The sequence below is a fragment of the Haliotis cracherodii genome, unplaced genomic scaffold (assembly GCF_022045235.1).
Source record: "Haliotis cracherodii isolate W230 unplaced genomic scaffold, xgHalCrac1.p SCAF_20, whole genome shotgun sequence".
NCBI lineage: Eukaryota > Metazoa > Mollusca > Gastropoda > Lepetellida > Haliotidae > Haliotis > Haliotis cracherodii.
This window is the reverse complement of record NW_027266276.1, coordinates 7,533,148-7,559,114: the sequence shown is the minus strand read 5'-3', so window position 1 is coordinate 7,559,114 and position 25,967 is coordinate 7,533,148. Positions and strand designations below refer to the sequence as shown.

The 25,967-nt window shown below is 42.9% G+C and overlaps 1 protein-coding gene across 3 annotated transcripts in view; it reads left to right on the top strand.

The window, feature by feature from the left end:
- The window catches only part of LOC139470278 (uncharacterized), a 54,935-nt gene extending 29,749 nt beyond the window's left edge, over nt 1–25,186 (top strand). For 2 of the 3 annotated variants that reach the window (XM_071252631.1, XM_071252632.1), the window contains exons 4-17: nt 142–278; nt 1,448–1,504; nt 3,752–3,901; nt 4,513–5,835; nt 6,144–6,281; nt 6,866–6,995; nt 8,051–8,194; nt 9,123–9,385; nt 11,045–11,192; nt 11,636–13,948; nt 16,656–16,738; nt 17,330–17,420; nt 18,179–18,297; nt 20,132–25,186. In XM_071252631.1, the coding sequence (XP_071108732.1) occupies nt 142–278; nt 1,448–1,504; nt 3,752–3,901; nt 4,513–5,835; nt 6,144–6,281; nt 6,866–6,995; nt 8,051–8,194; nt 9,123–9,385; nt 11,045–11,192; nt 11,636–13,948; nt 16,656–16,738; nt 17,330–17,420; nt 18,179–18,297; nt 20,132–20,314 (5,279 nt within the window). In that variant the 3' untranslated portion in view covers nt 20,315–25,186. The remainder of the gene's footprint in view (nt 1–141; nt 279–1,447; nt 1,505–3,751; nt 3,902–4,512; nt 5,836–6,143; nt 6,282–6,865; nt 6,996–8,050; nt 8,195–9,122; nt 9,386–11,044; nt 11,193–11,635; nt 13,949–16,655; nt 16,739–17,329; nt 17,421–18,178; nt 18,298–20,131) is intronic. The other variant, XM_071252633.1, reaches the window with a different exon arrangement.
- The last annotated feature ends 781 nt before the right edge of the window (nt 25,187–25,967 follow it).

Below are 25,967 nucleotides of genomic sequence, written 5' to 3'. Positions count from 1 at the left end.
TAACTTTGCATGTTTGACGTGTCAAAATAGGGTCACCGGATCCGAGATCCAACAAATAAAAAAATAATGGTCTATTTTAAATGACAACAGTTTGTCCCTTTACTAACTAAGTTAGTTGAATGAATATTGCAATGTTCACAGAGAAGCTGGATTTGAGAGTCGGGTATTACCGAGCGAGGTCCTGCATGAACACAGAGGGAGGGGGAGGTAACTCTTCCCTGGGCGGACGAAGCAGCAGCTCTGATGGCAGTTCTTCAAACAGACCTGGCCGAGGCAGCGTGAGTTGAAGATGCTGTGGGGTGCTCAGTATTTCAGTTGTATAAACCTACTACAATAGGTAGTCACCCGTGAAGATCCACGGCAGAATAGGTCTTCAGCAGTCCATGCTTTCCGTAAAAGGCGACTGTGCTTGTCGTAAGAGATGACTAACGGGGTTGGGTGGTCAGGCTCGCTGACTTGGTTGATACATGTCATCGATCCCAATAGCATGGATCCATGCTCATGATATAAATCACTGGCTTGTCTAGTCTAGACTTTACAGACCGCCATGATAGAGCTGGAATATTGCTGAGTGCGGCGTTAAACAACAAACAAGCAATAGGTGGTTGTTCTCTGGGACATGGCAGATTACGTGTGGCCGATGTTTGGATCATGTTTGTGAAGCGGATGATTTTTGCATTTTAATTCACCTCACAATTCTTGATGGTGACTTGATTTGAACAAATCTTGGTGACTTGCCATTGTCAGTAGATAAGTAATGCAACTGTTTCTGTAAAGTGACCGCTGTTGCCAGTGAAATCATGGAAAGTTACTCACAATATTGATCACTGGGTTGTCTGATCCAGACTCTGTTATGTACAGGCCTTGTCCTTTGGCTGGAATATTGCTGAGTGTGGCTTTAAACAACAAACAAAAGTAAGTAGTGAGTAAATTGTAGGGGTCAGACTCTGTGGTTTGTTTGATCATTGTATCCCACCTTTGTGATTTGATGCTGATGTTGTCGATCACTGGAATGTCTGGTCCCGGGTTTTTTCAGACTGTCATCATTGAGCTGAAACCCATGAAAGTTGACTTGCTATGTGTAACAGAACTACCCAGCAAGGCAATGTTAAACCCAATGCGCAGACTTACACGGGACCCGTGAAGATCCGGGATAAAATAGGTCTTCAGCAACCCATGCTTGCCCTAAAAGGCGACTATGCTTGTCGTAAGAGGCGACTAACGGGACCGAATGGTCAGACTTGCTGACTTGGTTGATGCATGTCATCGATCCCAATTGCGTGGATCGATGCTCATGATACCAATCACTGGATTGTCTGGTCCAGACTCAATTATTTACAGACCGCCATCATACAGCGGGAATATTGCTGAGTGCAGCGTTAAACAACAAACCAACCAACCAACCGACACGGCCATTATTTTCAAAATGTAATGAATCATGTTGCAGGATAGACAAGATTCGGATGGCAGCAACAACTCGAATAATCCCAATAATAATAGAAGAGTGAGTTCAGTTTCTGTTTCAGTTTGCGCAGTAAAGTCTATTTTCAGTAACTTAGACATCACATATGACCATTTTGTATACCCACACTGTTATTTCTGTTTATATTATTATTTGACCCTCTCCGTCAGGTAAGACATTGTATTTTCCCTGTCCAGAGAAAAGTACTCAGAGAATAACCTACGAGCTACAATGAATTATTGATTGTCGGTCCCAAGTAAAGAAATTGTTGTAATTTGTAGTCTTGGGGTGGAACTTTCAACATCAATTCACAGGGGACAAATATTCCATAACTCTGAGTTGTGAGAAATATTAGGTACGGTATTCGACATAATGAGCACCCAGGGCACCCTCAAAATTAGTAATAGGGGGCTCTTATTAGAATGTAATTGAAAAAGTTGAAAGATCGTAAATTTGGTGGTTTATGCTGACAGCCTGAAATGATACAAAAGGAAACTCTGTGTGTATTATACACAACAGATATATTTTTCCAGAATTTAATTGCCCGTAATTAAGGGTGCATATAACACACGATTGCGTATTATACACAAATGAATAAGTCTTGTGTACGTTGTTCAATCGGAAAGGTGCTAATTGGGATTGTTCACTGGCCAATATATTAGCAAATTTTGCCGTGGGTGCTTATTAGAGCGGGGCGCTTATTACGTCGAATACGGTATTACCCATACTGTATGTGTCGTATTAAGCACCGTTCTTAAATAAGGGCCCCCTGACAAACTTCTAGACTGATTTGTAAGTAAAGCCTTTATCTGTTTATCCTTACTACGACTGAACATTTACATGACAGTCCATTTTTCCTGGTGTATGTATTTAGAAATTTTACAGATAACAACAGCGCAAAAGAGATATTTTATTGCTAAGTAACTATTATAAAAAAAATCGTTTTGTTTCATTGAAGTTTGAACTAAGTTTGTTCAATCTTGACAAGAAATTTAAACATGTAGGTTTTAAAAAACACATCCCCTTATCGATTTTGTGAGCACCCTCAGGAAGCATTTTATGGTAAATACGATCTTAATTTCTGAAGTAATGTAGAAAGATGTGGATTTCCTGATCCCAAGTCGAGACATCAGCCGAGTGTTTGGGACTATGGTTGGGACGACGTTTGTATCATTTGTGATTTGACGAACACTGGAAGAGTCCACATGATGCTGGGGGGCGGTCGGGTAGCCTAGTGGTTAAAGCGTTCGCTAGTCACGCCGAAGACCTGGGCTCGATTCCCGACATGGGTACAATGTGTGAAGCCCATTTCTGGTGTCCCCCGCCGTGATATTGCTGGAATATTGCTAAAAGCGGCGTAAAACCATACTCGCTCACTCACTCACATGATGTTGGGTTTCTGTGGCCCTCTTTTTGTAAACAATAAAATCAATGGAGGGATTGAAATGAACTTGCAACTCAGCATGAAGTAAACCATTTCATACTCATTGAGAAACTCTTATCGATAACTTCACTTATATCCATGGCATTATCTTTAGTGTTTAACATTCTAACTTTACGTAGGCAGCGTGTCCTTTTTCACGTAGCCATACTGATTGAACGGTAGTTATTTGTCATTCTTTTTGTCAGTATTTTGTATATTAAAGTAAAACCCATTATCTAGTCTTGTTATTTCATACAGTTTCAGACCGCATCTGTGGTCTAGTGGTAGAGCGTCCGCCCAAAGAGCGGAAGGTCCGGGTTTCGATCCCTGGCTGCGTCATACCAAAAGACGTTAAAAGATGGTACTTGTTGTTACCCTGTCTGGTGCTCGGCATTAAGGGGCTAAAACAAAGACTGGTCGGCTTGGAGTCTGTATACTGTGTCTGAGTGGGGTATTTATGTTAACTGCGGAATGGTATCTCAGTTGGCTAGTGCTATAAATCGGCATCAGTCCGGACCAGTACAAGCAGTACACACACACATACACACACACACACACACACACACGTGCATGCACGTCGCTCTATGAGTGCAATAATCTTGGACGCGACGTTAAACTCTAATTCACCTCACCTCATACAGTTTCATTCTGCAACCATGCTTTTCGAAAGAGGCGACTAATGTGATCGGGAGGTCATGCTCCCTGACCTGATTGATGCATGTCATCATATCCCATTTGGGTAGACAGTCACTAGATGGCCTGGTCCAGGCTGCATTATTTTCAGACAGCCATCATATAGCTGTAATGAATCTAGATCTAATACAGGTTTGGCATTGTTTTCATGGAAAATTAAACTACTTTTACAGGGCCATGACCGACATCCCCCAGACGACAACCTACCCCGCCCTCAACACCTCCTTGTGGAAGCTGACATACCCGGACAAGACTACAAGGCGGTCCGCAAAAAACATGCAGACATGTCAGATGAAATGCTCATTGACTTGCTTGGCTCATTGGTAAGTTAAGCTCTCATTTTGCCTGTGTTCTATATTCTGAAAATAATGACAATTACATGCTGGAAATGGGGGTACGGGTGGCCCAGTCGTCTAGGGCCCTGCGATTTGCTGTGCAGAGTTGGGAAGTCCCAGAAACCTATGATTGTGGTTTGAATCAAGGTTCGCCCCAATTATGTTTCCAGGTTTGTCAGCAACATACCCATGCTCGTGGGTTTCACCGAAGTGGTATATGTCTGAGACCTGCATCACTTCAGGCTTTCCTCCCACATTAAGCTGACACGCTGTGATATAACTGGAATACTGTCAAAAGCGGTGTTAAACCTAACTCGCTCACTCACTCAAGTCAGTTCAATGGTCGTCTTCTTTTCATTTGAAATATCCAGCGGGGATTCCAGATTAGAATAGGTCCCCATCATCCTTGGGGGGTCGTAAGAGGCAACAAAATGGATCAGGTGGGTGATTTGGTTGATTTGGTATTGACAATGCTCATTATATCAATCACTGTGTTGTCTGGTCAAGACTCAATTATTTACCAGTCATCCTATTGTTGGAATGTTGTTGAGTGCAGCATTAGCCAACATGTGACTTTTACTGGCCATTTATATTTTCAGAGCCCGGATACAAGTCCCAGCATGCATGGAGACAATGGCTTGCTGAATGACGTGAACCACTGCATGCTGATAGTCCTGCATGATCTGTCCAGCCAGTCCGACGTCTACTGCTCCATCTGCAACGTACTGCACTACCTCTTCAACCACTTCGCCCGGTGCCAGCAGTTGTACAGGAGGTGCAATATTTGTTGGCAGGTGCACCGACTCTCCCTCTACCATGTACAGAGCTGTCTCCAATCACAGAAGACGGCCAGGGAATCATCGTCTGACATTTGTCAGCAGCTCCTCGAAACTGTGTCCTTCAATGTTGAGCTGGTTCAGAGTAGGAGCGAACAGCTGTTCTTGAAGATGAAGAAATATGTGGATAAGGTGCTCCATCCTTATGGTCTCCATGGCAGCGGGTCCTTGGGTATGTACAGTATGTCCGAGAAAGGAGACGGCTCATCAGTGGCTTCAGGTCAGAGTCCAGCAGCATCTTTGACCTTGGATGATTCAATGCCGTCGGCGTCATCAGCAAGAGCTCCTCAGGTTCCGACTGTGTCACCTGTTGCTGCATCCTCCTTTGGCGGTCAGTTCAGCCGGTCAGGATCTGGCCGAAACTTTCAACCGTCTTTGAAAAGAATTCTGGAAAGCCCTGGACATGACGTCGCCTCACTGAAAGTGAACTGGAAACCACGGGGACGAGGACGCTTGAGCAGACAACTGTCAAATGAGACTGCTTATGGTGCTTCAAAATATGCCGACAATTCCATCCCAGGGTCTAAATCGGATGATGGACCTAGCATGGAGCCTGTTAGACATGCCAGAAAGACTGACATGCCTCAAGGGTCTATTGGAGAACTTGCTGGAGAGGGGTACCTTTCGCTCCCAACAGGACCTGCAGATGGTTGCAGCAGTAGATCCTCAATGGGTAATTTTGATGACTTGTCCATAGCAACATCAGTCTCTTCGGGACAGAATGATGAGGAGCCCTCAGCGGAGGATGTCATCTACGACAGGTACAAGCCAATGATGGACACACATGGTGTCATCTTCGAACCTGAGGCTCGACCTTACAGTACCGAGGGGGAGGTGGATAAGATTTATGGTGTGTCTGGAGCAATGAGTCTGCCCATCAGGTCCACCTTTCAGGGCGAACATGACCAGAACATCTCCCTGACAACGGCGCCAACGGGCGAGCCTGGGATCGGTGAGGTTGTATACGGGACCAGGCGGCAGCTGAAGAAGGTGGCACGGTTCTGGGCCAACATCCGGTGCCAAGTGGACCACGAGGCGTACAAGCACCAGATGCGGGAGGAAGGAGTCATTCTGGAGTCGGCAAAGGTTGGTTTAGGTTTAATGCATCCTTGATTGTATTACGTCTCCATTCTGGTATGGTACTTACCTGGACCCATGTGCCACCATAGCTTCATTTCTGAAGTGACCGCCTCCGTGGTCCAGTGATAGAGCATCCACCCCAGGGATCGGGCTGTGTCATACTGAAAGACATTAAAAGATTGTTCTTGTTGGTACAGACACACACACACACACACACACACACACACACACACACCTACCTAATATTACTGTATTGCTTCCCCAGTTTTACTGGATTGAATGTACTGTTATCAATCTCTTTTACTACCTTTTAGAAGCACCTTCGAATCCTGCGAACACGCTACCAGAAGAAGAATCAATGGATGCGTCTTGTCCACCTTGGAAATGGTGTCGCAGGCAAGTGTCACCTGGCGCGTGATTCAACCACAGGATTCAGCTTCTGTGTCAAAAGGGTAGGTAGCACCACCTCGCAAATGTTTGAATCCACACTTGCAGACAATCATTATGTATTCTTAGCTCACCTGGTCTCAAGGTTACCTTTTGGCCACCTTGTGCCTCACTTTTGGATTCTACGTTTCAGAATGTAATGTTTTGAGTCCTTGGTGAATATATTAATCAAAGCTGCTTTTTGCTCTAATGCTGTGATCGTTGTTCATAATGTTAATCACTGGATTGTCTGGTCTAGACTTGATTATTTACAGGCCTCTATCGGGGGCACGGGTGGCCCAGTCGTCTAAGGCGCCGTGATTTGCTGTGCAGAGTTGCCTCCCTTGGGTACACCAGAAACCTATGATTGTGGGTTCGAATCCCGGTTCGCCCCAATTTTGTTTCTAGGTTTGTCAGCACCATACCCGTGCTTGTGGGTTTCACCGAAGTGGTAATCGTCTGAGACCTGCATCACTTCGGTTTTTCCTCCCACATTAAGCTGACACACCGTGATATAACTGGAATACTGTTAAACCGCGGTGTTAAACCCAACTCACTCACTCACTACAGGCCACTATCATTGGCTTTGTATCTTGGGGATTTATTTCAGGTTCACATTGCAAAATATGAAGAAAATGAGCTGGTCATTTGGTGTGACCTTGACCACGCGAACATCGTCAAACTCTACGGCGCCATCCGACATGGACCAAAAATCTACATCCTCTGTGAATTCGTTGATGGTATGTTGCCTTCATGGTTATTCTTTGGTGCCGATTGATTTTGATTGGAGTTGACAGTTGTGGCGCTTTGAATCATTGGACTAAGATTCCATGTTTCTGTTGCGCACTGTTCTTTATGTTCACAGCAACATCAGATAATTTAATTCTGTTCTAGGGCTGACAGGGGCGGTCGGGTAGCCTAGTGGTTAAAGCGTTCGCTCGTCACGCCGAAGACCCGGCTTCGATTCCCGACATGGGTACAATGTGTGAAGCCCATTTGTGGTGTCCCCCGCCGTGATATTGCTGGAATATTGCTATAAGCAGCGTAAAACAATACTCACTCACCACTTGAGGGCTGACGAACCCGCCTTTTGAGGTTAAGTGACTGACACAACACGCACCGCCTCCTTGACTGACACAACATGTACCGCCTCCTTGACTGACACAACATGTACCGCCTCCTTGACTGACACAACATGTACCACCTCCTTGACTGACACAACATGTACCGCCTCCTTGACTGACACAACATGTACCGCCTCATTGACTGACACTACATGCACCGCCTCCTTGACTGACACAAGGTTCACGCCTCATTGATTGACACAACATGTACCGCCTCCTTGACTGACACAACATGTACCGCCTCCTTGACTGACACAACACGCACCGGCTCCTTGACTGACACAACATGTACCGCCTCCTTGACTGACACAAGGTGCATTTATCATACTTCTTTATGGACAGACTATTTGATATTCTGGATGAATGGAGTGAGGCTTGGATTTTTCCTGGAAACATTATTTGTTCTAGAAAGTACTGGAAAAAATAAATCTCAGGTTTCCAAAAAAAAATTAAAAAATTGTTTGCTTGACTTGATAGTTGTCCACAATGTTTTGGGATGGAGAAAGGATTTTTTTAGAAATTGTCTCTTAAACATGTTAAAGCTGTGTCTAAAACAATGTATTCTGTCCATGCACCCCCTCCAGCATATAATATCAGACTCTCACTGCATGTCAGTATTGTTTACATTAATGTCAATGACGATGTCCTGAGGCCCCAGTGTCTTGTTGCAGGCGGCAGTCTGACGTCACTGATCAACGAGCAGCGGAGTCTGAACCGGCGCCTGAGTCACTGGATGTGTCTCCGCTACTTCAAGCAGCTGCTGCAGGTGTTGGTGTATCTCAAGACATGCAATGTGCTGCACGAGGACCTCAAAGGTTAGTCTCTCTGAAAGGCTTATGACTCCTCTATGGTTATTTCTCTATGCATGTGGATTAGTATATCCCAGCTTCTCTCTCATTGTCTTTGCTCAGTGTTCCTGTATACCGGTAATTACCAGTTTTTTACTGTGAATTACCAGTTTTTTACCGGTAATTACCAGCATCTGTGCTATCAGCACTATGCCTCTGCAACTGGCTTTCCACGGATAAACCTTATACGCCTGCATCACTACCGCCATGATAGTATTTATATCCACAGGCTGTCATTTGTGAATGAATGTTGTTTTTCTCACATTCAACAATGCCACAGGCTGTCATTAGTGAGTGAATGTTGTTTTTCTCATATTCAACAATGCCACAGACTGTCATTAGTGAGTGAATGTTGTTTTTCTCATATTCAACAATGCCTCAAGACTGTTATTAGTGAGTGAATGTTGTTTTTCTCATATTCAACAATGCCACAGACTGTCATTAGTGAGTGAATGTTGTTTTTCTCACATTCAACAATGCCACAGGCTGTCATTAGTGAGTGAATGTTGTTTTTCTCATATTCAACAATGCCACAGGCTGTCATTAGTGAGTGAATGTTGTTTTTCTCATATTCAACAATGCCTCAAGACTGTCATTAGTGAGTGAATGTTGTTTTTCTCACATTCAACAATGCCTCAAGACTGTCATTAGTGAGTGAATGTTGTTTTTCTCATATTCAACAATGCCACAGACTGTCATTAGTGAGTGAATGTTGTTTTTCTCACATTCAACAATACCTCAGTCTGTCATTAGTGAGTGAAGTAAGAGTGTGAATGGTTGTCTTTTTCCTTATTCAACAATACCACAGTGAGAGTGAATGGCTGCTTTAGTCAGTATTCAACAATACCATGGTGAGAGTGAATGCATTGTGTCATGCTGTGATTGTACTCCACAGCGGACAACATCCTGGTGAAGAGAAACACTACCCTGATAGCGGTCACCGACTTCGGGCTGGGGAAGTACCTCAACGTGGACAGCGAGATGAAGGGCATGAGTCCCACAGGCAGCCAGACACAGTGGAGCCCCGAGAAGGCCACCAGTATCGGCCACGGCTTCGCTGCGGACGTGTGGGCCGCCGTGTGCATCCTCGTCCACATGTTGAGTGGCTACCCTCCCTGGACACAGAGGTTTCCTGGGGCTCAGATGCTGCATTTTGTAGTATGTTTATGTTTGGCCTTCTTTGTTTTTATGTAAATGCTGGTGTGGTCAGGTAGCCTAGTGGTTAAAGCGTTCGCTCGTCACGCCGAAGACCAGGGTTCGAATCCCGACATGGGTACAATGTGTGAAGCCCATTTGTGGTGTCCCCCGCCGTGATATTGCTGGAATATTGCTAAAAGCGGCGTAAAACCAAACTCACTCACTCACTCATTATGTAAATGCTATTTGAATCAGGCTCAAACCATGTAGACCGCGTCCGTGGTCTAGTGGTAGAGCGTCTGCCCGGAGAGCGGAACGTCCAGGGTTTCAGTCCCAGGCCACGTCATACCAAAAGACGTTAAAAGATGGTACTTGTTGTTACCCTGTCTGGCGCTCGTCATTAAGGGGCTAAAACACTGTATACAGTATACTATGTCTGAGTGGGGTATTCATGTTTAACTACAGCATGGTATCTCAGTGAGCTAGCACTCCGGACTAGTACAAGCAGCCACACAAACACACACACGTTCATGCACGTTGCTATATAAGTGCAATAATCTTGGACGTGACATTAAACCCCATTTCACCTCACCTCACCTCAAACTATGTAGCTTTCATTCTTATTGTCATGGCATATTATGCTGGTTGATAATGTCATCATCTGGTCTGTCTGTCCATATTTTGTTTCTGGGGCTTAACTTCAAAACTATGAAAGATTTTTCATCCAAACTGGGTTAATGTATTAACCAGGGACTGAAGTGGTGCCTTTTGCTATGTTTGAATTTGTAAAAAAATCGAAACAAGTTTGACTTTGACTCTGTTAAAAGCAGTGTGGTTGTCCGGACCACATCTCTAAAACTAGTAGGTACTCTTTCTTGAAACTGTGCACACAGGCCAGGTTGTCAACTAGTGCCTTTTGCTATTTAGGGATTTTTATCTCTTGCTATGAAATGGAAGGGGGATATAGGAATGGGTGCTGTCCGTCCGTCATGTTTCATGTCCAGAGCAGAACTCAAAAAGCATGAGAGATATCTTAACCAAACTTAACACATAGATGGGTCTAGTGGTAAACTGATGTCTTTTGATATTCAAACGTTAAAAGATGGTACTTGTTGTTGCCCTGTCTGGTGCTCGGCATTTAAGGGGTAAAACATGGACTGGTCAGCTCAGTCAGTATACTGTGTCTGAGTGGGGTATTCATGTTTAACTGTGCATGTTATCTCAAATGGCTAGGACTATTAGTCGTCATCAATCCGGACTAGTGCAAGCGGCCACACACACATGCATGCACGTCGCTATGTAAGTGCAATAATCTTGGACGCAACGTTAAACCCCACTTGATCTCAACTCACATATAGGAGTGCCCGTGAATATCCTGGGTAGAATAGGTCTTCAGCAACCCATGCTTGCCGTAATAGGCGACTATGCTTGTCATAAAAGGCGACTAATGGGATCGGGTGGTCAGATGTATGTCATCAATCCAAATTGCGTGGATCGATGCTCATGATATCAATCACTGGATTGTCTGGTCCAGACTCGATTATTTACAGACTGCCGTCATATAGCTGGAATATTGCTGAGTGTGGCGTAAAACAACAAACCAACCAACCAACCAACATATGGGAGTAGATCTGACTTTAATGAGATTATTATTTATATCATGTCCTTCTTTCACGGCAGATCTTCATGCAGTCCCCGCCACTAGATGACGTCCCAGCCAACATCCAGGAAGTGGTGCGGGATCTCATCACCCAGGGATTCACCGTCGACCCAAAGCTGAGACCCCCTGCAGCCAGCCTCCTGAAGCATCCAGCCTTTAGGGTTCTAGGTAAGCCAAGGGATGGCGGGTAGCCTTGTGGGTAAAGCGTTCGCTTGTCATGCCAATGACCTGGGTTTGATTCCCACATGGGTACAGTCATCAATACCATTTGTGTCCCTCCCTTGATAAGTGGCATAAACCCTAACTTGGTAAGTCATGCTATGTGTTTTTGGAATGTAAGTTGGGAAAAATGTGATTATTTTGTTCAAAATTGGGATTTTAATAGTTCCTATTTTCGAAAATAGTTGGTTTGTCAGCACTGAAACAGAGCTGGTGACATCTTATAACCTGTATAACTTCAGACTTTCCTCCCATTTTAAGCTGACATGCTGCAATATGATTGAAATTCACTCACTCAATAACTATTTGGCTCCATCAAGAGAGTTTTACATCCATGCAATACTGTACAAGGAAGTGTAATACCAAACTCACTCCTTGATTGTTTGTTGTAGAACAAGGAGCCCCTACCAGCTACTACTCCACCCTTAAGAGCACTGGTCAGCCCCTCCCGGACAATCAGCTGGACCCCACCGAGGCGAGTGGACCACAGGAGCTGGAGGAGATTCTGTCCAGCCTGTCAGCTCGATCTCAGGCAGCCCGTTCCCAGGCAGCTCCACAAGGCTCCAGACAGCCATCCTTGTCAGAGAGAAGGCTGCCATCTGTGGAATACCGAGTTAGTGAAGGAAGTAGTGGGTGGAATCTGGGGTCGGGTTTAGCTAAGCACAACTCAAGTGAGGTTGTGTATCAGAGGAGTGGTGTTGCTCCTGTCCCTGCTATGCACACGGCGTCATCCGACACTGAGCTTCAACAAGACAAAAATGATGGCCAGAGGACTTTGAGTCGTTCTGCGGGTACCGCATCTGTTGATAGCCTCTGCGCCAGAAGTCCCGAAGCTCCTGGTGCCTTTGAAGATCACGCTGAAGAAGGCAATCAAGCATTTTCAGAGGGACATTCACAGGACCTGGCAAACCTGCCCACTGTCCTTCAGGGTTCCTTACATGACATACCTGACGGTGTGACAGGAAAGACATGGTCATTCTCCACATCCTTTGAAGATTCGGACCAGCATATTCAGAGCTTCTTGAGTGATATTGTTCCCAGAGTGGAGTTTCTGCAGCCTTCACAAGCGCTACATGAATACCGGCCATATCAGAGGACTCCATTTGATAACATGCCTCGACTTTCGGTGCTGTTGAACAGCAATCAGCTAACATTCAGTGGAATAACACTTGATGAACAGAATACAATGACAGGACAGGAATATGAAGGGACTCCCTGTGCTGCTGGAGGGGATGGAACAGGACAGTCTTCAGGAGACAGGTCACCCAATCCAGGGCAGTCCTCAGGAGACAGGTCACCCAATCCTGGGCAGTCCTCAGGAGACAGGTCACCCAATCCAGGGCAGTCCTCAGGAGACAGGTCACCCAATCCTGGGCAGTCCTCAGGAGACAGGTCATCCAATCTAGGGCAGTCTTCAGGAGACAGGTCATCCAAACCAGGGCAGTCCTCAGGAGACAGGTCATCCAATCCAGGGCAGTCCTCAGGAGACAGGTCATCCAAACCAGGGCAGTCCTCAGGAGACAGGTCATCCAAACCAGGGCAGTCCTCAGGAGACAGGTCATCCAATCCAGGGCAGTCCTCAGGAAACAGGTCATCCAATCCAGGGAAGTCCTCAGGAGACAGGTCATCCAATCCAGGGCAGTCCTCAGGAGACAGGTCATCCAATCCAGGGCAGTCCTCAGGAGAGTCATCACTTGAGGGCCTTACGTCCTCACCCTTGCTAAGGGTACAACAGTCCCCTGAAACAGGAGTAGCTATGAATAGTGAGGGACAAGACAGCCCAATGAGATCCACCCCGTTATCTGCTCTTCAGTCAACCCCTAATACTTCCCCAATAGAGACGAGAGTCAATCCAAGTCCACAGGACGACCTCGGCCCAATGAGCTACTATCCTCCATCTGGCTTTTATGAGGAACACATTGACAGCTCCGACTTGTTCGGTGACGGTTCAATCCAGGGCAGTCCTCAGGAGACAGGTGACGGTTCAGAAGAAGCAAGTGCAGTTGATTATATAGATGTGAAACCTGAGACAAGTGGCAACCATGACGACCCATCTCTAGAATCCATGGAGGACCCTTCAGCGTATAGTGGAGCAGAGGACGTCACTCAGAGACAGGACTTCGATTTTTCCGGAGCAGCAATCACTGCTTCTCCTCAGGCGATGCGAAAATCAAGGCCGCCATCCAAAAGTGTGACCAGTTTCTTTCGGGGTACACCTGATTATGCTGTGGAGACCTCCAAGACAAAAGACTGTCCTATTGAATCGGAAAGCATCGATATCCCTGGACCTGGAAATGGAAGTCGTCCATGTGAAGATGTCGTTTATGCAAGGAAACAAGACGGTGGCCGGTCACTGGAGAAGAAGAACCCAGGACTCACCATTGATGTCACCTGTACTGCAACAAAGAAGTTGGCTTATAAAAGAAATCAATCCACGCCAGCAGAGAGTAAGCCCAGATCTCCCCCAAATGGCAAGCAGCCACAGAGTGAACCAATGCAGAACAGAACCAGCAGTGGGATGGTGAAGAAAGTGGAAGGTAGTTCGGGGCTGGGAGTGAGCCTCCCTTGTCATCCTCCCTCCGAGCCTTGTCTCAACTCAGGCCGCAGCAGTGATACGTCGGGAGTGTTCCTACCAGACAAGGGACGACTGTCCTCCACAGAGTTCAGCCCTAAGTCGCTGTATGAACACCAAGAGAAGGAATTCAGTAAGTGCTGTGTCAGCATTAATAATATCTTCCTTGACTACACAGGGCAGAGATTTACTTAGGATTCTAAACTATATGCCCTGGCAGGCAAATTGAGAATATTTTTTTAGATTTATTCAAAATTGGCCAGTTCTTGTGTTTTGAAATTCAGAGGTTTTCGACCTTGCAGGGTTAAACTAAAACTAAAGTACTCACGGAAATGAAAAAAACCTATTTTTTTTTACCTCAGATCTTAAATAAATGCAGTTAATATACAAAATATGTAAATATTCAAACAACTCAATTAGTACTAATTGGGCCTTGGCACAAATACAGCATATCACAGGTTTTTTTTGCCTTTTTACAAGTAAAAGTGTGTAAAAATGTGAATAAAAGAGTCTATTGTGAAACAGGGCATTTTGTATTGTTCACTGAGATCAAACTAGCAAATCCAGACTAGAACTTTTCGAGTTGTTTTGTTATTTTGTATTTACAGTGACGTAACACTTTGAGTCGATTTTTAAATTAAGAAAAACAGTTTTTTTTCAATTCCGTGAGTACTTTAAAACAGTTTTTGTCCACTAGTCCTTATAATGATAACATAAAGCAAAAACCCTTAAATGGGCCAATTTCTACTAGCCATTAGGATACCTTTACTATTGGGCAGTTTGGTAAGGACTACAGGACTAGTGCAAATTTCTAACGCTGCCATGTATACTACTCAAAATAAGTTAAGGACCCCGTGATTATTTCATATAACTATAGTTAATCTGTTATGCCATGACAGATTAACGACAGTAATATGAAAGAATCACGGGGTCCTTAACTTATTTTGAGTGGTGTATTTGGAGATTGAATTTGATGCAATTGTATACTTAGTATTAAAACCACTACCTCTTTATTGGAATAGTTGAGTAGTATATATATATATATATATATATATTCAAGCTACATTAATGTTTTTTCTTTCGAACAATAGTTTTCTGTCTGAGTAATAATACTTCAAATAATTAATCTGGATTTACCCAATCTCATTAAAATCAGACCTTAGTTCTCGCTATCGCTAAACAAAGATCTGAGGACATCCCAGTAGGGGTCACGTCAGAACGACCTTTCATCCGACCAATCAGAGCGTCGCTTACCAGATCATGAAAGTGACAGTCGGAATGTGATTTCTAATCATGCATCCTCGAAAACTTTAACACGGGGTATTCCGAACGATAGTTGCGGGCTTAACGACTGAATCCACCCAATCTAGACCATCTATTAGCGCTTCCAGAATGTTCATTTGTTCAGGTTTCAAATTTTTAATCGAGAATTTGTCAAAATATGTTTCGAAGCGTAGTCGCCAACTTGAAATTAGTGCCGTAAAGCACGAGAAAGCTGCCTTCTGATTGGTCATTCCATTGGTCGGTCAAAGTTCGCGCAAGGTCGGTCTGACGTGACCCCTAATGGGATGTCCTCAGATCTTTGTTTAGCGGTAGCGAGAACTAAGATCTGATTTTAATGAGATTGGGATTTACCAAATGTCATCAATATGCAGGTGAAGCACTTTGTGAAAAGATAGATATTACAGAAAATGAAATGCAAGATGATGAAATTAATTTTGGGACGCATGAGTACAGATATGCATGAACATGATCAAAACCCCAATAGTGTGCAGTTTCAGCTCGCATTCTTGTAGGGCTCAGTTGTTAATCGAAAACCCCGTAGGGATTCCAGGTTTAAAAAAGGTCCTCAGAATCCTTTCCTGTTGGCTAAATGGATTAGGTGGTCCAGATAGCTTACACTATCAATCTCTTGATTGTCTGGTCCAGACTTGATCATTTACAGGTAGCCACCATATAGCTGGTAGAGTGATGAATGTGGTGTTAAACAAGACACACACACACACACACACACACACACACACACACACACACACACACTCGCTGACTTGGTTGATGCATGTCATCGTATCCCAATTGCGTGAAATGATGCTCATGATATTTGTCACTGCATTGTCTGGTCCAGACTCGATTATTTACAGACCGCCGTAATATAGCTGGAATATTGTTGAGTGCGGTGTTAAACAACAAACAAAGAGAAAAATAAAGCTGTGAGCAGCTGTGGGTAAAGTACTCACGGAAAACCTGTTTTTTTTCGACCTCAGATCTTAAATAAATGCAGTTACCGGTAATATACAAAATATTTAAATATTCAAACAACTAAATTAGTACTAATTGGGCCGTGGCAGAAATACAACATATCAAATGTTTTTATGCCTTTTTACACGTAAAAGTGTGTAAAAATGTGAATAATACAGATTTGTGAAACAGGTCATAACCAGGTGTAAGTTGAAACAGGTGACCTATGACACCTTGACAACAGGTGAGAAAAGGTGCATAATGCCTATAGTCTCTTTCTGCTATGTCAGTTTAGTAGGCACGGGTGGCCCAATCGTCTAAGGCGCCGCGATTCGCTGTGCAAAGTTGCGTACCTTAGGCACGCCAGAAACCTATGATTGTGGGTTCGAATCCCGGTTCACCCCGATTATGTTTCTAGGTTTGTCAGCACCATACCCGTGCTCGTGGGTTTCAGCAAGGTGGTAAACGTCTGAGACCTGCATCACTTCGGGCTTTCCTCCCACATTAAGCTGACACGCCGCGATATAAATGGAATACTGTTAAAAGCGGCGTTAAACCCAACTCACTCACTCACTCACTCACTCACTGTGCTTGTGATGCAGGTGCCCTTGGCAAGGCCTCGCAGTCCGATCTGTCTGGGCAGGAACATGAGGACATGATGGCTTTGGGGGACATTCCTGATGAGGTAAGACAAAAGGCCACATATATATATTAGGCTTCAGAACATTAAAGAAATGGTTTTGAAAATATATGCGGATGGGAGGCCCTTTTTGTTGCTGTTCAAACTAGTATGTTGGGACATTCCTGATGAGGTAAGACAAAAGGCCACAATATATATATTAGGCTTCAAAACATTAAAGAAATAGTTCTCAGGCAAATAATTTTGACATAGAGTGGGGACGGTGAGCCCTTTTAGCTGTTGACTTGGTTGATATATGTCATTGATCCAAAATGCGTGGATCGATGCTCATGATATTAATCACTGGATTGTCTGGTCCAGACTCGATTATTTACAGACTGCCGTCATATAGCTGGAATATTGCTGAGTGCGGCATTAAACAACAAACCAACCGACCAACCAACTTTTTCACATTAAATTACATATTTTGACCCACTTGAATTAGGGCTGGCTTTTCTGGATGGATTACATCAACTTCTATAAGCCATTAAAAGAAATTTCAAACTTAACTTGTAAACATGAAAAGGGGAATGCATTTTGAACCGATGTTGTGGCAAGATTACTTTTATGCATGTAGTATTTGTCTTTCTTTCCTAGGGAATTCCGTTCACCATCCTTGATCCCGAACACGAGTCATTTGAGAACCAACTGCTGTCTGTCCAAAAGAACCTGAAGGCTGAAACTGACAGTAAGTTATTAGGTTTTCTTGGACATTTGACTTTTGAGTGAGTGAGTGAGTTAGGTTTGACGCTGCCTTTAACAGTATTCCAGTTACATCACAGCATGTCAGCTTAATGTGGGAGGAACGCCCGAAGTGATGCAGGTCTAAGATTTTACCACTTTGGTGAAACACACGTGCATGGGTATGATGCTGACAAACCTAGAAACATAATCAAGACAAACCTGGATTTTAACCCACTGTTATAGGTTCCTGATGAGCCCAAGGGATGAAACTCTGCACAGCTTTTGCGGCACCTTAGATGACTAGACTACCTTTGCCTCCTTTGCCTCTTACGAGGAAATATCGAAGTGTGGAAATCGAAATGAATTCCTATGTCCACCTAAATTAGCAGATAAACTAACTGTTATTTCAGTTTAGAGGTTTCAAACATTGATTTGATACCTGTGAATTTAATAATAATGATGATGATGATGATGATGATAATAGTCCATTTATATGGTGCTGTACTCTATGCATAAGTATGCTCTAAGTGCTTTGGAGACATTTATGACCCCTGTCAATGGATCAGTGTGCACTTAACAATCATTCTCAGCTCCCTGAGGAGTATACAACCCAAGCTGCCTGTTAGGCCCAAGAAGGTTAACAACCACACCCACAACCATTGCCATCTCATCATCCTACCGGGTACCCATTCACTACTGGATGAATTTGTCAGCTTTGATACTTATATTAGTTCAGGAAGTAATAATACCTCGTCTCAACAGTTTCAGAATTTGGATGCAAGCTGTACCTGATCAGAGAAAATGGTGAAAGTGTGAAGCAGATCCTGGTGCCTCTTCATTACGAAGAATGGGGAAAACTGACCGACACAATTCGGCAAGCGGTAGGTGTACTAAGTGGCCATAAACTTTCAGTAGGTCAGATAATGACTGCCACTAATTCCCTAGAATATTGTGGCAAAAATGTTCCATTCAAAAAGTGTTAACTGGATGGTCCCAGCAAAGGTGTGCAACTGAATCCATACAATCTAGACCATCTATTTGCCATTCCAGAATGTTCTTTTGTTTAGGTTTCAAATTTGTAATCGAGAATTTGTCAAAATATGTTTCGAAGCGTTGTCACCAATTTGAAATAAGTGGCGTAAAGCCCGAGAAAGCTGCCTTCTGATAGGTCATTCCATGGGTCGGTCAAATTTCGCACAAGGTCAGTTTGACGTGATCCATAATGGGATGTCCTCTGATGTTTGTTTCGCGGTAGCGAGAACTAAGGTCTGATTTTAATGAGATTTTCCAATTTCAAGTCTAAATTATTTTTCAGTCATGTATAGTTTGTTTTTAGTTTACCAGGGTACCATGTGTGAAGCCCATTTCTGGTGTCCCCCGCCGTGATATTGCTGGAATATTGCTAAAAGCGGCGTAAAACCATATTCACTCACTCACTGTTTACCAGGATGAAAGGTTAAAGTTTTCTTATGTCATTGTAGCAGACCTCATAGTAAAGATTTGAATCTGATTTTAGATGTGGCTGCCCCTTTTTTCATATTTTTCGAGAAAAACACTAATAATATAGATGGTGTTATTCCTGGAAGGGCAATTAAATCAGCTGAAACCACATTTTTTGACAAAAAAAGCAACTGTTGATGGAACTGAATTCATTTTTATGTGGTGCCAGTAAATTTGTGATCAGATTTCACTAAAATACCAACCAATTCTAATCATATTGCCATGGCAACGTAGACTCTATGTGACACTTGTTGAAGTATCGGTTTCTGACTGAGCTTACTGTTAGTAATTCTGTGACACTTTGCTTGTTTAGATTGAGACCCAGGGATACATTTGTGGTTGGTATATTTGTCCATAGTGTTGCAAATATTCCAGAACATGCATGTGAACCACGGGGTCTCATGTGGCGGTAGACAGCCTCCGTGGTCTAATGGTATAGCGTCCGCCCGGAGAGCCGAAGGTCCGGGGTTCGATCCCCGACCGCGTCATACCAAAAGACGTTTGAAGATGGTACTTGTTGTTACCCTGTCTGGCGCCCGGCATTAAGGGGCTGAAACAAGGACTGGTCGGCTCGGAGTCAGTATACTGTGTCTGAGTGGAGTATTCATGTTAAACTGCGGCATGGTATCTCAGTGAGCTAGCACTATAAATTGGCATCAGTCCGGACTAGTACAAGCAGCCACACAAACACACACATGTACATGCACGTCGCTATATAAGTGCAATAATCTTGGACGCGACGTTAAACCCCATTTCACCTCACCTCACCTCATGTGGTGGTAGGGTAGCCTTGTGGTTGAAGCATTAATTTTCATGCTGAAGGCCTGGGTTCTTGTCCCACATGGGTACAATGTGTGAAGCCCATTTCGGGCGTCCCCCGAGGTGATACTGCTGGAATATTGCTAAAAGCTGCGTAAGAACCAACTCACTTGTGTTCTACAGAGCTCCATGGCTGTACAAGGGGCGGTCGGGTAGCTTAGTGGTTAAAGCGTCCGCTCGTCACGCCGAAGACCCGGGTTCGATTCCCGACATGGGTACAATGTGTGAAGCCCATTTCTGGTGTCCCCCGAGGTGATACTGCTGGAATATTGCTAAAAGCGGCGTAGAACCATACACACTCACTCATGGCTGTACACAGTGTTTTTTACCACAAAATTAGAAAAACTATTTTGTCACTTCAAAATTATTAAGCACTTCACTGTTTTTTTTTTGAAGGTGAGGGATATTCTTGGTTTTGACCACTACACCCTGAAGGACATTGATGGAAGTCCAGTCAACTACAACAGCACACTGTACAAGACAGATAGGAAGGTCATGGTGTGTTGCCTTGAGGCAGGGGAGACAACTGAAGGATGCTGGTGTGATCAACACGAATTACAACTCATGCATTTTGCCTGATGTCTTTCGTCTGTGAAAGGGGCTGGTATTCCATGGTCATGACTTGGTTGATGCATGTCACCGTATCCCAATTGCGTGGATCGATGCTCATGATATCAATCACTGGCTTGTCTGGTCCAGACTCGATTATTTTCAGACCACCGTCACAGCTGCAATAGTGTTGAGTGTGGCGTTAAACAACAAACAAACAAACAACACAGGGACGTACAGGATGTCCCATCATTCTTCTTGGATGCAAGAGTGGCCCAGCTGTCTATGGCACCATAATTCACTGTGCAGAGTTGCTTCCCTTTGCCGTGCCTGATACCTAACATCGTGGCTTTGATGTAACCAATATGCTGTTCAGAACAGCTTAAACCAAATATATATAAGACGTCAATACCTGAGAATTATTAGTCTGGATTATCAGCCCATACGTTGTAAAAGGAAAATACTGCTGAAAATTGCATAATTGGATATTTAATAATCTGTGATGACAACCGGCGTTCGTGAAAAGGGTAGGCATGTCCTGCTCCATTTCTTGAGACCCTGAAAATGTATCTAGTATCCTGAATTTCTACTTAGCCGATTCCAATTGTCATGAATCAGATGATAATTAATTAAGATGGACTGGCATGAATCTAACTTCTCTCCTTTCCTTTCTACAGGTAGGCTACTTAATGAAATTTGATTGTGAATGTGTTCTTGCAATTATGTCTTTCTGGTCACAGACTGTGATATTTTTTCGAGAAGGACTTACCTTTCATATGCAAGGTCGTTTTGTAGATTGTAGGATTGAAACCTTGAGATCATTCATAAGTTAACCATTATAAAGTATTTGAAACCTACTACAATGATTTATATTTTGATGACATTAAAGCCAGTAGATTTCCATCGTCAATGCTTCTTGAGTTTGTACACACCTTGTTGCACCGGTGAATACATAGGGTCAACATCAAGCTCCTTCCCAGCGTGTGATACCTTCGTTACACTCTCGGTAACATCGCTGCCACCAGTGTGGGCGCGGCCATTACAAGAATCTTGAAATTTGCCCTCCAACCCCATATGTATAGTAACGTTTATACTTTTGTTTATGTCTTTGGGAATGCCATCATATTTCAATTTGAAAGGGTTTACGACTGACCATGTTTTCCAGATGAATTTACTTTGTTGTTTTGATAATCAGATTGGTTCCAGATTGCAGACTAACGGAAAATCAACCAACATCTCCCTTACATTCTTACTATATCAATAACACGATAGTTTTAATGAAACAGAAATTCAAATTGACAAACTGAGCAAGTAATTTAGCAGAGATAAGTGTATTCGGCGTCACGACAGTCGTCACTTGTTTGTAAACATAACGGTCCTTCGGTTGCGAGTTCAACTCCAAGCATGGTTGTGGCCACCTATTCACAGTGGGGAGTTTTGACTGGTGGCAGCGATAGTATAGAGAGCTCCGCGAAAGGGTTATCGCTGTGAGGAGCTTGGGTCAACATGCTATCTTGTAGAATTTCCTATCTTTAATTTGATAACCAGTAATGTGAAACTAATGTGTACTCCAATCAATGAGCGCTCAGCTTATTTAAAAAACAAATGGTAAGCTTAAGAAAATTAAAAAATGGGTTCTCAGGCAATGACTTTTGAAAGTAAAGTGCGGATGGGTGGTGGGTTTTTGTTGTTCAAACCATATGTAACCAGATAAAGAGTTGTGTACCTTCAACCTGGATAAGAACCTCCCTCATAAACAAGCATACAAACTCCTATTGTGGCCATTACAATAACACGAGATGTGCAGAAGAGCAGCAAGCATGTAAAGGGGAGTGCTATATTTGATCGCATTGTTTTTAAGTATTAGGATTTTTGTTAAAAAAAAATTAAAATGGAAATAAAAATGAAACATGCGGCAGACTTTATGATGATAGGCGCCGAGTCTGAGAACCAAAACTATTATTTTTTTAGCCTTATGTTTCTCGCATAGTCTTGTGGACGTATGTGCTATTCATTGTTCAGGCAATGGTTGGACAAAGTTCATGCAAGGAGTACTGTCATGCCGTACTTGAAGAAGATGCGGATCTGGGTTAGAATTGTCATCATCAACCCTTGCGTATGAGATGCAATTAACAAGATCAGGTGGTCAGGCTCTCTGACTTGGTGGATGCATGTCATCGTATCCCCATTTTGTAGATTGATGCTCATAAAGTCAATCACTGAATTGCCTGATCCAGATTTGATTTGATGCATGAGTTATAATGGACGGGCATCACAAAGTGGTCCTATTCTGGTGTGATGGAGGAACATGGTGTATACAAGACCGTAACCATTGCAAGTAAGGCACTTCTTCTTGGTGTGGGGGGGCTAGGGTGGCCCAGTCGTCTAAGGTGCCACGATTCGCTGTGCAGAGTTGCATTGGGTTCGAATCCCGGTTCACCCCGATTATGTTCTTAGGTTTGTCAGCACCATACCCGTGCTCGTGGGTTTCACTGAAGTGGTAAACCTCTGAGACCTGCATCACTTCGGGCTTTCCTCCCACATTAAGCTGACACACCGTGATTTAACTGGAATAATGTTAGAAGCAGCATAAACCCAACTCACTCACTCACTCACTCACTCACTCACTCACTCACTCACTCAACATGGTGTGAAACCTAACTCACTCACTCACATGCAAATTTCTGGATGGTTAATACAGATTGCACATTACACATACCAATAAATTTTCTGTTTGCACACCCAGTTTTTATGATGGCATCACATATAGCAGTCCACATTCTTTGATAAATTACTTAAATTTTGCATTATCATTGGATAAGACATAAAAGTATGCAAATGGATATGCATAGTGTCACTGATATTTATTTCTGGCTAGATGCAAACATAGTTTATGTGGTCATAATACCATAAGGACGTTTAAGTGTGTGAATTATTAATTTCAATTGTTTTATTGCATGAGTCAAACTTTGTAAGTTTGTATCACATGTTATATGGTTGAGCATTCGAGTGCCGAATTTAATAGGAAAGCTTGAAAATAATGAACTTAAGTGTATTGATGGAACAAAAAGGCAAATTCCGAAATTTTTCTGCAATTCTGCAGTGAGTTTCATATTCTGCAAATCTTTCTGCAGAGTAGCAGAATTTGTCTGGGACTCATACAGGAAGTTTCATGCGTTATACTGCTGCATCTTCTTCAGTGACGTTTTCAAAGATTTTTACAGTTTTTGTTTTTTTATTTTGTAAATTTTTAAAGTATGAAGTTCATTGTTTTTGCAGTTCTTGTACGTTCTGCCTTGATTGTGCTGTTTTTTCTGTTGTTTCAACCTCATCAGCTTCAGGCATTATGGCCAGGGTTCCACTTCAGAGCATCTGTAGTACCAGAGATGATGTTCTAATGATCAGTTTTACTGATGATTGATTGGATGCCCTGTACTGATAGATGTTGAGCTATGTCACCTGCAGATTTGACCATGCTAAATTGAATTTGGAGCAGATATATTAGCATCCGTGGTGAAGGTCAGTTAGATGTTTCAATCTGGGGTGGTTATTATGATTTGAAGCCTCTAATTGGACATACATTAGAACACGGATATAACGAACACGGATATAACGAACACGGATATAGCGAACAAACGGATACAATGAACTGTTAAAAAATCCCCGATGTATCTCCTATGTAACATGATATAATATCATATAAAATTTACGTATATAACGAACTCTCTAAAGTGAACTAACGGAAACAGCAAACTGATATCTGATCATCGACAAGGCAATCTATCACTAATTAGTGATGTGTATAGCGAACTGAGAAATCTCACTCAGTGTCAAGTGTCACTGACAATTGGCTGTACGCAATCAGCGGTGAATCAACACAATCAGCGGTGACGGGTCAGCGTGGTTAAACTTAAAGGAATGTTATGGAATGTTATCAATTGAATGCTATGAAGTGATCACTTCTGATACAAGTCAGTGCTGCAATTATGTGTATTGTCTTTTGTTTAATCCAAGATGGCGGATGTTTCCGAGCTAAAACGTACATAACGAACAACGGATATAACAAACTGATTCGCCTGGTCCCTTGTAGTTCCTTATAGCCATGTTCTACTGTATATGAACTGAATACTTTCTAAAGGCACGTTAAGATTAGTTATGTAACACCTGTATGAATTAAAAATGTCTTGACTATTATATGACACACTTGGTGTCAGCTGTGAATACTGCATCTAAAAAATAAACTTCATTTGCAGTTATTCAGTTTACAGATTTTCATTTTTAGAACCCTAGGTTGTGAGTCTTTAAATTAAAAAAAATGTATTTCTATTACATTTTAGTGATTTTTGTATGTAGCTTTAGTATCATTTTTTCAGCAACATTTTCTGAGATTTTAACTGTACTTTTAGCTTGAAAATAGATGTCACAGTGTTCTATTAATATATTTGAGATTTATTTATCAATATCTTTAAGATGGATTTATTAATATCTGTGAGACATTTTCCTATTAATGTTTGAGATTTGTTTATTTTTATATTGGAGACAGTGTTCTAGTAATATCTTTGGAATTGGTTTATATGCTGTTTTGTTAATATCTTTAAGAGATTGTTCTGTTAATATGTTTGAGGCAGTGGTTCTGGCTGTTTGCTTGTGCACAAAGTTTTGTAACATATATGCACAATAAATAATAAACGTTGTCCTGATTCAGCATGGACTGCCTGTTTTTGGCAATTTTACTTAGTAGAACTATTACGGTCTACCTCTAAAGGCCATGTATCTTACAGCCTTCAGTGGACACCCAGTCAGGATCCTCTTTCATTTACCACAATGTGTGTTCTATTCCCTATCTGTTGCTCAATAAAATGTGTACACTGACCATAATAATAGAGTAATGTATTCCAATATTCTGTCTCATCAGAATACTACTTGAATAAAATTTCTTTCTAATTTTTCTTTGACTTTTTCTGTTCAATCATTATGGGGCGGTCGGGTAGCCTTGTAGTTAAAGCGTTCGCTCATCACGCCGAAGACCCGGGTTCGATTCCTGACATGGGTACAATGTGTGAAGCCCATTTCTGGTGTCCACCGCCCTGATATTGCTGGAATATTGCTAAAAGCAGCATAAAACCAAACTCACTCACTCTGTTCAATTATAACACCTGTGGTGCGTGCAGTGGATAGTGATTCTGTCAGGCTGGTTGGTTGGTTTGTTGTTTAATGCCACACTCAGCAATATTTCAGCTATGTGACGGCGGTCTGTAGATAATCTAGTCTGGACCAGACAATCTAGTGATTAATATCACGAGCATCGATCCACACAATTGGGATCGATGACCTGCATCAACCAAGTTAGCGAGCAACAAGCAGAGTCGCCTTTTACGGCAAGCACGGATTGCTGAAGACCTTTTGTACCTGGGTATCTTCACGGGTCAGATTCTGTCAGGAACGATGTTTATAGACAGTACTTGCTGTCACCCTGCATGGTGCTTGGACTTATGGACTTAAAACTAGGAATTGTCGGCTTGGAATCAGTGCACTGCCTTGAGTTAGGAGAAGAAGAAGAAGAAGAAAATTATTTTATTAAAGTGTCACATGCTGCAGTACTAAATATATGGACATATAAATATTTCATTAAAAAAACAGCACCCGGCCAGTTGGCCTACGAGACACTAATTACATAATGGTA